Source organism: Brienomyrus brachyistius, chromosome 23 (genome assembly GCF_023856365.1).
Source record: "Brienomyrus brachyistius isolate T26 chromosome 23, BBRACH_0.4, whole genome shotgun sequence".
Taxonomy (NCBI): domain Eukaryota; kingdom Metazoa; phylum Chordata; class Actinopteri; order Osteoglossiformes; family Mormyridae; genus Brienomyrus; species Brienomyrus brachyistius.
The window spans coordinates 16,845,481-16,857,832 of NC_064555.1; the positions used below are offsets into that span (position 1 = coordinate 16,845,481).

General features: G+C 56.0%; 1 protein-coding gene across 1 annotated transcript in view; it reads right to left on the reverse strand.

Annotated features, from left to right (window-relative positions):
- The window catches only part of macf1a (microtubule actin crosslinking factor 1a), a 145,494-nt gene that overhangs the window by 20,354 nt on the left and 112,788 nt on the right, over positions 1–12,352 (reverse strand). Inside the window, 16 exon segments of the mRNA XM_048993682.1 lie at positions 41–142; positions 351–473; positions 683–909; positions 1,673–1,898; positions 3,268–3,471; positions 3,847–4,065; positions 4,309–4,536; positions 4,665–4,871; positions 4,947–5,173; positions 5,293–5,377; positions 5,580–5,906; positions 6,565–6,724; positions 6,816–6,904; positions 6,906–6,983; positions 7,554–7,724; positions 7,804–7,965. Of these exon segments, the coding sequence (XP_048849639.1) occupies positions 41–142; positions 351–473; positions 683–909; positions 1,673–1,898; positions 3,268–3,471; positions 3,847–4,065; positions 4,309–4,536; positions 4,665–4,871; positions 4,947–5,173; positions 5,293–5,377; positions 5,580–5,906; positions 6,565–6,724; positions 6,816–6,904; positions 6,906–6,983; positions 7,554–7,724; positions 7,804–7,965 (2,835 nt within the window).

The following is a 12,352-nucleotide window of genomic DNA, read 5'->3' on the forward strand; positions in this document are numbered from 1 at the left end:
ACAGCGGCGCGGTGCTGATCCAGTGGGTCACGGGACCAACCTGCAGGGCGTCCTGGTACTGCACCGAGGCAGACATGGCCTCATCCAGCTTCTCCATCCGCTCTCGCCAAGTCCGACTCAAACTCTCCCAGGCGGTGTTCATCTGGCGGCGGGAAGACCGGGATGCGCGTGTGTATGTGAGTGGGAGAGGGGAAAGGAGAGGGACAGTCAAAGCTGAGGTGGGGGACAGGAATGACAAGGTCCTGCTGCAGCGAAGCAGCTGCTGCTCAAACGTGTAAAACCTCTCAGATAGTCAAACGGCTGGAAGAACGCCCTCCCCCCTACACCCCCGCGTTCAGGTGACCCCACACCTCATCAATGGTCTTCTTGACCTCCGGCTTCTCAGTCTCCCCGCAAGCAAAGATGAGGTCAGCGCCCAACGTGCGCACAAACTCCAGCTCCTCTCGTAGACCGTCCGTCTCGCCTTTGAGAGCCTGGGGGGAGAGACACCGGGGGTTGGTAAGGACTGCGGCAGCAGAGCCAGTAGGTATTAGGGGAGAGACCAGAGGAGATACAGTACTAAGTGCCAAAAAATAATATTGTCAGAGCCTAAAGAACGTGTAAGAAAACACGATATTGCTCTTTGCGGTTTAAGGCTCACGAACATGATTACAAAGAACTAAGCATCCATAAGGCATCACACCTCTGCGGCCTCGATCTGCTGCTTGATGAGTGAGGGGTCCACGCCAGGGTCCTCCAGGTCCTTCACAATCTCCTGGGAGTCTCGCAGCGTGCTCAGCAGCGCTGCCATGTCGGCCCAGAACTTTCCAGCCAGGTCCAGCACATCCTGCAGCTTGCTCTCCCGCTCCTCGGCCCGCTGCCGGATCTCATCCCATAGGGAGCGCAGGCGCAGCAAGCGGGAGCGCACCGCTGCAATGGGGGGGGGGGGGGGGCGGGTCAGCGTGCCGTACAGAGGGAGGGGCTTCATGCACAATGGCAAGTCTGAGTACATGGAATGGGGAGTGGCTTTGTATACCAGCTACCTGAGGGGTGAGGCTTGTACAGACGGACGCGGCTGCCAGGGACTACAGTCTGGGGGGGTGGTTTGTGCAGATGGGCGTGGCCATCTGGGGGGGGTGGTTTGTGCAGATGGGCGTGGCCGTCGGGGGGGGGGGTGGTTTGTGCAGATGGGCGTGGCCGTCGGGGGGGGTGGTTTGTGCAGATGGGCGTGGCCGTCTGGGGGGTGGTTTGTGCAGATGGCCGTGGCCGTCTGGGGGGTGGTTTGTGCAGATGGGCGTGGCCATCTGGGGGGGTGGTTTGGGCAGATGGGCGTGGCCATCGGGGGGGGTGGTTTGTGCAGATGGGCGTGGCCGTCTGGGGGGTGGTTTGTGCAGATGGGCGTGGCCGTCTGGGAGGTGGTTTGTGCAGATGGGCGTGGCCGTCTGGGAGGTGGTTTGTGCAGATGGGCGTGGCCGTCTGGGAGGTGGTTTGTGCAGATGGGCGTGGCCGTCTGGGGGGTGGTTTGTGCAGATGGGCGTGGCCGTCTGGGGGGTGGTTTACTCTAATGACTAGCCATAGCCATAATGCTATGGCTAGCACAAAGACCCCCCTTATGGACACTGGTAACAAAACCATGCATTGTGCCTGAGGTCACCACAGGAACCAGTGTGGTGTGAGTGTAGTGACGCCTCACCCTGGGCTGCTGGGTCATCTGGTGAAGCACGGGCCATCAGTTCCTCGCCACGGGCACACAGGGCACTGAATGAAGGCAGCAGCTTGTCCAGCTCCAGGCCCGAGGCACGGTGCTCGCCCAGCTGCTCCCGGATCTTCTCCACCTCTGCTGCAACTGGAGGGGGCTGTCTCAGGCGCTGGACCGCTGCCTCTAGGGACTCCAGGAGAGGGTCCATCTTGTCATGGAACTGAGTGAGAGGACAGAGTCATGAACAGGAAGCATGGGACCAGAGAACTGCCGCCGAAAACAGGAATTCGCAAGATGTCAGGGAACTAATGCACGGGGACCGACGTGGCAAACAGGAAACTCGTGCTGAGGAAGTTTAAAGAGAAGACGAGGAAGTGACATAGAGGAAGTCCACCTCACAATGGGCAGGAAAAGCCTGACACTACATTTTATTTATCAGCTGGAAAGGGCTTTATCACGCACCAAACGACTGAACATCCAGTCAAAGAGGGCGGCGAAATGCTACAACACAAACAGACAAATTTCTCTCTGTGTGTCTGTCTGCATTTTTCAATTGGTCACATTAAGGTCATCGCCCAAATGATTCTTTTGTTTAGTCATTTTGTCATGCTTAATCGGTTAAAAAAATTTTATGGCACTTACCTTTGCTAGCTAAACAAAGTTAGCAGGTACTAATGATTTCATTATTTATTAGACATAAGCAACTGGTAACACAAGCAATCATTAGTACCGCCTTTGGTGCACAATGCCCCTGTCTCCCTGTGGGCCCGTACGCCCGTCAGTACAGTCAGCGTGTCAGTGAAGTAAAGCGGCATGGTGGGCAGGCCGGTAAGTGGTACTAACCTCTACCAGCTGGGCGAGGTGGCGGTGATGGTGACGGAGGCAATGGCAGGGGGAGGGGGCACGCAGCACATCCACAGTGAAGGGGCACAGGGTGGAGGATGGGGGGGGGGGAGGTGGGGGGCACGGGGTGCAAAGGGGGGCATGTCGAAGGCATGTGGTGCAGGAGGTTTTGCAGAGGGGGTGGGGGGAGAATGGAGGGCAGGGTAGTTACAGGGATAGGAGTGCAGAAACAATATAATGTGTTAGATGAATGACATGCACACACAAAATAAAGTAGCATATGTCGCTAACACTGAGGCTGCCTGGGATACAGCTCTGCTCATACAGGGGCGCACACAGCCTGAATCCCCACAGGGCCTGGAATAAGCCCCACACGGGGGGGTTGCGCTTCTCAGGGCAAAAAAACTGCATCACATAAATTTTAAATAACTAACAAATTAGAGCAGTGTTTCCCATGCCGGTCCTCAGAGAACCACAGCGGTCCATGTTTTTGCTCCCTCCCAGCTCCTAGCCAGACAGACAGTCCACATTTTTGCTCCCTCCCCGCTCCCGCGCAAAAATGTGGACTGAGGGCCCTTGAGGAACAGATTAGGAAACACTGGATTTGATATTAAAATTCAGTCAGTAAAAAGTCAGTAAATAAGACAGAATGCTCCACAGTGAGTGAGTGTGTGTACGTGTGCATGCATGCCGAGTCAGGCAGGCAGGCAGGCAGGCAGGCATGCAGCGGCAGGCAGGGGGCGCACCTGCGCAGACTGCGACACGGCCTCGTCCAGGGCGGTGGCCCGGGCCTTGACCTCCTCCTTGATGGCCTGATAGCGGCTCTCTGTGTCAGCGAAGCGCCGTCTCACCGACGCCCCCTCCAGGGCACTCAGCTCGGCCAGTTGGGGACCGATCTTCAGCAGCTTGTCAATGTGGGGCTTGTGCTCGGCGATGGACTCCCTCAGAAGCTGGGGGAGGGGGGCAGTGGGGCCCATTAGGGGGGGTGGCAGGAAGGGTGGTGGTGGTGGGGGGGGCAAACAGTTAAAACAGAGAGCCCACCATTACAGTTTTACAGCGCTAGTCTTTCTCTTTAAAAAAAAAAAGTTCTGGTATTTTTAACCAGAAGCTTAAGGGTGTGGAGCATAAGACATAAGAGGGGCCATAATTCATACAGAGGGGCTGACCGTATGATCAGCTAATAGTATGTTGTGAATCAGTGAGTGACAGGGGATGGAGCCAATCAGTTTTCAGCTGGGGCCAGTACCCTTGTGGCTCCACCCCTGAATGCACCCCATTTAACTCTTACACCCAGCCCTCCTCTCTGCCCCCCCGACCCCTCTCACCCGCATCTGGTCCTGCTGCAGCCGCAGAGTCTCCGAGTCGATGGCGGGCGGTGGCAGCTGGGCGATCAGCGCCTCAGTCTCACCCAGCCAGGGCTCCAGCTCGTCGTGCGTCTCCCAGAAGCGGCCCACGAGCGCCTGGGCCTGCTCCAGCGCTGAGAAGCGCTCGGCATGACTCTGGCTGACTGTCTCAAAGCGCACGTGCAGGGATTCAGTCTTGGCCTGTGGGGGGTGGATCGGACAGTTCGGATCCATACAAGTGAAGGCTTAGAATGACAGACAGCATCTGCTCCTTCCCTCACTGAATATGCACATCCAGAGAGAAGCGAAACAGCTTATGGTTTCAGAAAATGCATAATTTTCCAAGGTTGGAGATAATCTGAAGGATCCAAATGCAGGACCAGAGGCCCCTGCCCCCTTACCACACCCTCAGGGCCCCCCCGCCTTGCCTTGGGGCCCCCTCACCTTGAGGGCCTCCCGCTGTGGCTCGTTGCATGCCTCCAGCACGACAGGCTGCGTGCGCAGCAGCTGCTCCATGGTGTCGCGGTGCCGGATGATGTCGATATTGAAGGCGCGTTGCACCTGCATCTGAGCCACGGTCACGTCAGGCTCCAGACTCAGCGGCCCCAGGGAGGCCAGCTTGCGCTCCGTCTCACCTACCCAGGCCAACTCCGCATCCACGGCCTCCTCATACTAACATCCAGACAGGGGAGGCAGGAACAACAGCAGCAAGCGAACGAGGGAGGGAATAAGGGAGGTCAGGAGTGCCCACGGAAAACGGGGGATATTTCGGATTAGGGTGGCTGTGTGAGATGCAGTACCTGCTGTGACCTCTGGATGGCGGCCTGCACCAGCTGCACGCGTTGGGTGATGGTTTCGTCGGCTTGCCGGTAGCGCTGGTTGGCATCGGCGACCAGACGGTCGAGCCCCTCTCGAGCGCGCCAGGGCACCAGGTCCAGCAGAGCGCTGCCCACCTCGTTGACCGTATCCAGAATGAGCCGCTTCTCCGCTGAGATGCACTTCAGCTCCTACACACAGACACACAGGGTCTAGCTCCAGAGACCGACAGACCGACAGACCGACAGACAGACAGAGACACATACTTTTTGTCTGTCCTGATAGGCCGGCGTGGTGTCCGGCTCCATATTGTTCAGCTCTGACTCCACGCTCTCCAGCCACTGGCTGATGTCTTCATGGGCGGTGGCGAATCGTGTTGCCAGCTGCAGGGCCTGCTCAAGGGTCCGGAGGGCCTTGCTGCTGCTGGCAGTCATCTCTGCATAACGACTCTTAATCCCATCCAGCTTCTCTTGGATCAGCAGAACCTCCTCACCTAAGCCAAGGTACATGTAATGGCAGCACAGGTGAGGGAAGTACAGGTAACGGCAGCACAGGAGCCTGATATACACCCATATTGGCGTAGTCACATGCCGAGGCTGAAGGGGTCCATACCTGTGGTCTGCTTCAGCAGAGCCTGTCCGTTCTTAATGGCCTGGTCGACCGTCTTCTTCCTGCTCAGGATTTCCTCATTCAGAGACTGTTGGAGAGGTGGGAACACAAATGACCTTATGGGACACACATCCCTGCAGGGTAGATCCTCTCTATATCACCCTCTACAGCTGCCCACTCGCTCCCGCCACCAGCAGCCCATATGAAGAGAGCCGATCCTGCAGTAGGACGCGTGTACACCCCCCACTGCTTCTCATACACGCACGCTCGCATGTGCACGCTCCCCGTACCAGGGTGTATTTGTGCAGCTCTCCCAGCTGCTCAGGCTGGTAGCCCTGCACTTCCACCTCCGCCAGCCTCTGTGCCACCTCCGCCAGCCAGTTGAGCACCTCCACCTCCTCCTCGCCGAAGAGCTGCGCGTTGGCCAGCGCTTGCTCCAGCAGGGTGGCGCGCCTCGCACAGCGCTCCAGCAGCTCGCCGTGGCCCCCCTGTGCCGCCCCCACACGCTCTGCCAGCCACTCGCGGTCCGCCCGGCTACTCAGTGGGCCCAGCGCCGCCCCCAGGGCCTCCAGCCGCTTCATCTCGGCCTCCCGGGAACGCACCTCCTCGTGGAGGGCCTGGGAGCGGGGCGGGACAGCGCCCCCGAGTGGCGAGGGAATGGGAGTGGGTGAGAACAGGACGATGGGGTGGGAAATCAGGAGTGCAGGGGAGAAGAACATAAAAGATGGATCATGCAGATGGTAAATCATAAATAAATCACAGTAAAAACAAAGATATGGGCTAAAAAGGAACAGCGAGACAAACGCATAACATAAGCTCATAAAACATAAAAACTCGTAAAACAAATGAAATAATCGGCTTATCATGGCCAATTACAGGACATAATGAGGTTACCACAGCAGGCATGTTCCAGGACGACTATAAAGGAAACATGACGTATTGCAAGCAAGACCAACAGGAAATGGGGGGGAAAGAGGGGGTAAGGCAGGCTGGCTGGGTGGGGGAGTGGCTGAAGGTACGCTCAGTGGAAGGCCCTCCACACGGGACATGTACCCCAGTCCTGCTTTGTAGCCCATGTGGGTCTCATGGTACTAGCTGACCCCCGTAAGAGGAGTAGTGAAAGCACCCTCCCCTCCCCCCAGGCCAGTGGACATCCCCATGATTTTGTGTGCACCCCACAGGGTGACTGCTTAATGGTGGGTAACACCTCCATTCTCCTCAGAGCAGGGTAACCTGGAGCCTGTCATACCGCTGCTGTCCTCCAGGGACAAATACCTTGTGGCGTGCGATCTGTTGAGTGATCTTGGCGGTCTGGGTGCCCATGGGCTCAGCGGTGTTGAGGCGTCGCTCGGTGGCACTCAGCCACTCTCCCAGCGGCTCCGCAGCCTCGTGGAACTGCAGTGCCAGAACCTGCAGCTCCTCCAGCTGCCGCTGCCTGCACAGCCGTCGCGGAGAGACAGGTTAGATGGGGTCTAGGCTGGTAGGAACATATACCTGCGCACACGCACACGCGCCAATGAACGTACCGAGCGCCGGCCTTGCCCAGCAGCTGGCTCCACCTCTCTCCTAGGCTCTCCAGCTGTTTGCGGATCTTGTCCTGGTCATGAGGTTCGGCGGGTAGCGGCGATGCGCTCCCCCTCGGCTTGAATCATCTCCACCGTGCCCCGCCGGTCGTCCAGGAGTCGCTGTAACAGCTGGGTGGGGGTGGGGGTGGGTGGCGGTTTACAATCTCAAGACAATGTAAAGTCATAATCACAGGAGCAAACCTGCTACTGGCCATTATTAAACAGGTAAGAGAACTCAAACACTGGCCCAGCCCGTCCCATTTCCAGTGCCTACTTCCTGCTTTCCCCACATTCTGTACACTGCACTGCCCACCTCACTTCCTGATTTCTCCACATTCTGTACCATGCACTGCTTACCTCACTTCCTGCTTTTCCCGCTTCCTGTACCCTGGACTGCTTAATTCACTTTCCGCTTTCCCTACTACCTGTACCATGCACTGCTTACCTCACTTTCTCCTTTTCCTGCTTCCTGTACCCTGCACTGCATACCTCACTTGCCGTTTTCCCCGCTTCCTGTACCCTGCACTGCATACCTCACTTCCTACTTTTCCCTGCTTCCAGTACCCTGCACTGCATACCTCACTTCCTGCTTTTCCCTGCTTCCAGTACCCTGCACTGCATACCTCACTTCCTGCTTTTCCCTGCTTCCAGTACCCTGCACTGTTTGCTTCACTTCCTGTGCCCTGCTTCCTCACTCACCTTCTGCTCCTGTATCTGAGCCTTGACCACCCTGTACTCAGCTGACGGGGGCTTCTGATTTGCTATCAGGTCCTCCGTGTCACTGAGCCAGCTTAGCAGGGGCTCGAGGGCATCTTGGAACTTCCCACAATGCAACAGGGCCTCCTGCAGCTGTGTGATGCGCTCCGCCACCTGTGAGCAAGCACACTGGGAGTCATATGTGTGTGGCGGCCGGACGTGTCATTAGAAACATGCACACCCCCACACCCACCCGTTTGTTGAGAGAGTTCCAGCGCAGGTTGGTGGCATCCAGGTCGTGTTCCAGTGCTTGCGTGTCTGTGTCCTTGGCCGCACTCTGGATCAGGCCCTGGCCCACGGCGTTTACCTGCTGCAGTCGGGGCTGGATGCTGTCTACTTGCTCCCGCTCAACTGCCTGGAGAGGGCATTGGGGGGGAGCTCAGATACAGGAGCGAAAAGGTCGGCAGTTCAAATCCCACAGTCAGCAAAGTGATGTTACTGTTGGGTCCCTGAAAAAGGCCCTTAACCCCCAACTGACCCAGCCTTCTCAATTTCATCACTTTGGAAAGCATCTATTAAAAGAAATGTTATATTTCCCCCAATTCCTTTCCAATCATTAAATACTGGTTTATAAGCAGGCCTGCTGTAGTGAAAAACAAACAAGTAAGTGCTGCTGTCGTCATCATCCTCCATGCCTTTAGCGTTAATATGTAACGATTTTGTGAAAGTATGCTGAGCCCGTTAGATTTGGCACCAGAGGGCAAACGGTTGTGTTTGAAGCGCGTTCACTTCAGAAATAATGCGCTGGCAACATACAGCAGCACCGGGAAGCTCAGAAATCACGCCCAGTGAGATCTGCACTGGAAATTACACCCATTAAAAAGCAGAACAACATGTGGAGCTCATCATGCCAGATGATCTGGTGCAAACACCAAGAGCACGCACACGGAGAGAGCAGCCCAGCCCTGCAGCCCTGCCCTGCCCACAAAAAGAGGCCGACAGAGACAGCGCCATTACCCCAAAATACCAGCACATCGCTGAGATTCTCAAATGTTGGACATTTGAAACCTCAGTGATCTTCAAGCCCACGAGCTGCTGGCCGTAAAATCTGCAGTCGCAGTAGCAGAGCAACATGTACTACCAAAGTGCTCTGCTGTTGCTCGGAAGATCTCAGAAAGACAGGATGCTGGGAGACAACAGGAGCAGAGGAGGAGGACGAGGAGGAGGGGGTGGAGGTGGGAAAAGAAAAATAATAAAGGGGATAAAAGGATTACAGATAAAAGAGCATACACACACACACGCACATACATACACACATATACACGTGCACATACACAGGTGCACACACACACACACACACACAGGTGCACATACACACACAGGTGCACACACACACACACACACACACACACACACACAGGTGCACACACACACACACACAGGTGCACACACACACACACACACACACACACACAGGTGCACACACACACACACACACAGGTGCACACACACACACACACAGGTGCACACACACACACACACAGGTGCACACACACACACAGACACACAGACACACAGACACACACACACAGGCACACACACCCAGCCTGACTGCGCTGAGTCACAGGGCCAGGCCACATTCAACCTGCCACTTCCGTCACCCTGCCACTCCTGGCACGACCTCTCCAGCACACTGCAGGCTGACGTGATGACAGCACAGAGAATGCAGTGAGGTACGGAGGGGGGAGGACAATGCAAGAGAGGAGCCACAAGATGACTGGGCTTTGCAAAGCTGCGATGGATTCTTCTGCTTGTGGCAGACTCACCGTTTCCTAACCAGGGTCCTGCAAGCTGCCGCCCCTCTGAGCAGCTGATAACCAAGCATGAGGCACATGGAAACACACATGCGAAGGAGGCCTGAGGGACTTACTGATATCAGACTGAGAAGCAGAGACCACGGGCTGCCAGGCTGGGAGATTATGGGTTTGCAGCAATGCATGATGGGGGGGGGAGAGAGAGAGAGTGGGGGGAACTGCATGATGGGAGAGGGAGCCGGAAGGTGGCATGTGAAACAGTACAGTCTTTGTGACAGTTTTAGAGGGTGCCTCTGAATGCGTCCAACGCTGTGTGTGTGTGTGTGTGTGTGTGTGTGTGTGTGTGTGTGTGTATGTGTGTTCTCGTGACAGGATGCTCTGTGTACAGCTGGTCTCTGCACACATCTGTGCCGTGGCGATGGGCGTCTCAAACAGGAAGGGACTCTATCCCAAAAACAATGAGGTAGAGGCCTTGACCTGCTTTATCCCACTGCATGCCTGTGTGTGTGTTGGTGCTGCGTGTATGTGTGGAGTGCACGCCAGTGCTGCTCATAGGTGTGGAGTGCACGCCAGTTCTGCGCGTGTGTGTGGAGTGCACGCCAGTGTTGTGTGTAGGTGTGATACTCATGTATATCTATCTCCATCACACTGCCTGTTCAAAATGTTCACACCTCCTGTCTGCCCTTTGCTCCTTTCAAAGCTCACTCTGCCACTGTGTCATTACTCCCAATGTACACAGTCAGATCCTTCTCAGTCTCCTTTTCCTGAGTCACAAATTCATTCATTCATTCATTAAGTTCCCCCTGCAGCCCAATCTCTCTCCCTCTTTCCCATTCTCCTCCCGCCAGTGGAAAGTGGTCCTCTCCGGAACGTAACCGGGATGGCGATCATTCCAGAGCTCCGTGCTGGGAAGCTGGGGGCAGGTGGGGGGGTTGTGCTCTGTCGCCTACACTCTCACACCCCAAGGCCACTGTGAAGCCCCCTTACCCATGCACTCTGTAGGCAAGGCTTCGTGGGAAGTGTCAAGCTACATAACGCTCCACTCCGTCCCAGCAATTCCTCCTCACCCCCCCCGTACCCAAGGAGGCTGGGATACAGCAAAGTGTTGGAGGGGCACCGGTTTCCATGGCAGCACCCCAGCACCAGCAAGACCGCAGGTCCCGTTAACACCATAGCGCATGTGGCTGCAGGTCCCGGTAACACAGCAGCGCATGCAGTCCGCATATTAACCAAACACATACATGTACATGCCAGGTCATACATGTAACATACTGTCCCCATGCTGCAGATTACATGTGTGTTTGGCTGTGGTCACAGCCCACAGAGAGCGCAGGACAGAAAGGCAATATGAGTCCTGTCTTCAGTGGGAAGCTAAATGAAGCGACATTATTCCATTCAAATCGCAGGCAACATAACCAGTGGCTCCCACTGCATCCTGGGAGAATTCACTGCCTCGTCTCACCCCCAACCCTCACCCACCCCCACCGTCTTTAAATCTCTCACCTCCTGTACTGCTCCTTTCACTGTTCCCCTTTCTCTTTTACCCTGCTCCCTCCTTCCTGCCATTTTAATTTTAATTTTTACTACAGGACCTATCCACTGTCCTGCATCCTGCACGGTGCGTGGCATAACGGGCTGATTAAGAGATTACCTCATCACCCGCCTTGCCCCACCCCACCTGGCTGTTTTCCACCTTCCTGGTCTGACAGGTGCTTCCTGTCTGTGCTGTCCCGCTGCGCCTCAACCGTCATAACAGGCAGCAATGCCCGGGGGGCGCCCTCCTGCTTCTGCAGGACCCGCACCGTCTGCTTTCTGCTCTCTCTCATGCTGCTGCCCCCCACCTCCACCCTGTCTTTTCCTCCCCATTTCACTCGCTTCTGATTTGTGCACAGGTGTGTTGCAAATTCACAGGCTAAAGGAGCCGAGACACACGGCCCAAAGGGCCAGCTCTCGGACTCCTGAAGGCCGACGCAGACACCGACCGCTTACGGTTGGCTGCACGGGGGTGACGGTGGCCACTCTCACTCCCTTCTCAGACACGGCCTTGTGTGCCAAAGCTCTGTGCAAGCTGATAGGCTGCTCTGGGCCAGCTAGGACTGCGCGGGAGCGGATCAGCTTCTCACGAACGGCCGGCTTAATGCCGCGGGGATGAAATGAAGCACTGCTGTGATGTCATCACACTGGAGCTGGCCAGCGAGCATGAGACAGCCTGAGCAAACAGACACACAAAACCACACACCATGAACCTTACACGTACTAACGTACCCTCAATCTTACACACACACACACACACACCTACCTACGCTTTGTGCAACACACACAGGATGACCAGACAGCAATGTAAGCCCTGAGCCCAGATGACAGTCACACTTTGGGACATGTAACACACAGACTGGCACACAGAGCTCAGAGAGGCAGGGAACAACCAAGTACCCACTCAAGGTAATCTGAGCCTCTGTGCTTCACACTGCAGCAAAAACACATTTAACAGCACAGTAACTGACAAATTACATTCCTCTCCCCTACAAACAAGTGTCCCATGATCAGTTAAATGGAACTTACTTAGTCTGAAATAGACACAGAAAGCTGTGCTAATATTTCAACAGCACCACCTCCCAGAAGTCAAAACAGAGGGGCGAGTGGCCAGGCTGAGTAGGGTGAAGGGAACCGGCAGGCAGTTCCTCAGACACCATGCCGACATGTGCATGGCGGCACCCGGCAATATGCGGCAGATACGCGGCGGCACCCGGCAGATACGCGGTGGCACAGCACTACGTGGCAAATACACAGCTCCCATGTTAGCACACACACCTGACCTGCCCACCTGGCTGAGAGACACATGCATGAGCAGAAAAGATGAGATTGCCGGCTGATTCCCAGCCAGACAGAGAAGCCGTACCTCGGCCGCTTTCTCTGCCTCAGGATACTGTGACAAGGCCGGATCCTCCCCTGTGCCTGCGTCTGCTCCTGTTCCCAATCCTGATCCCA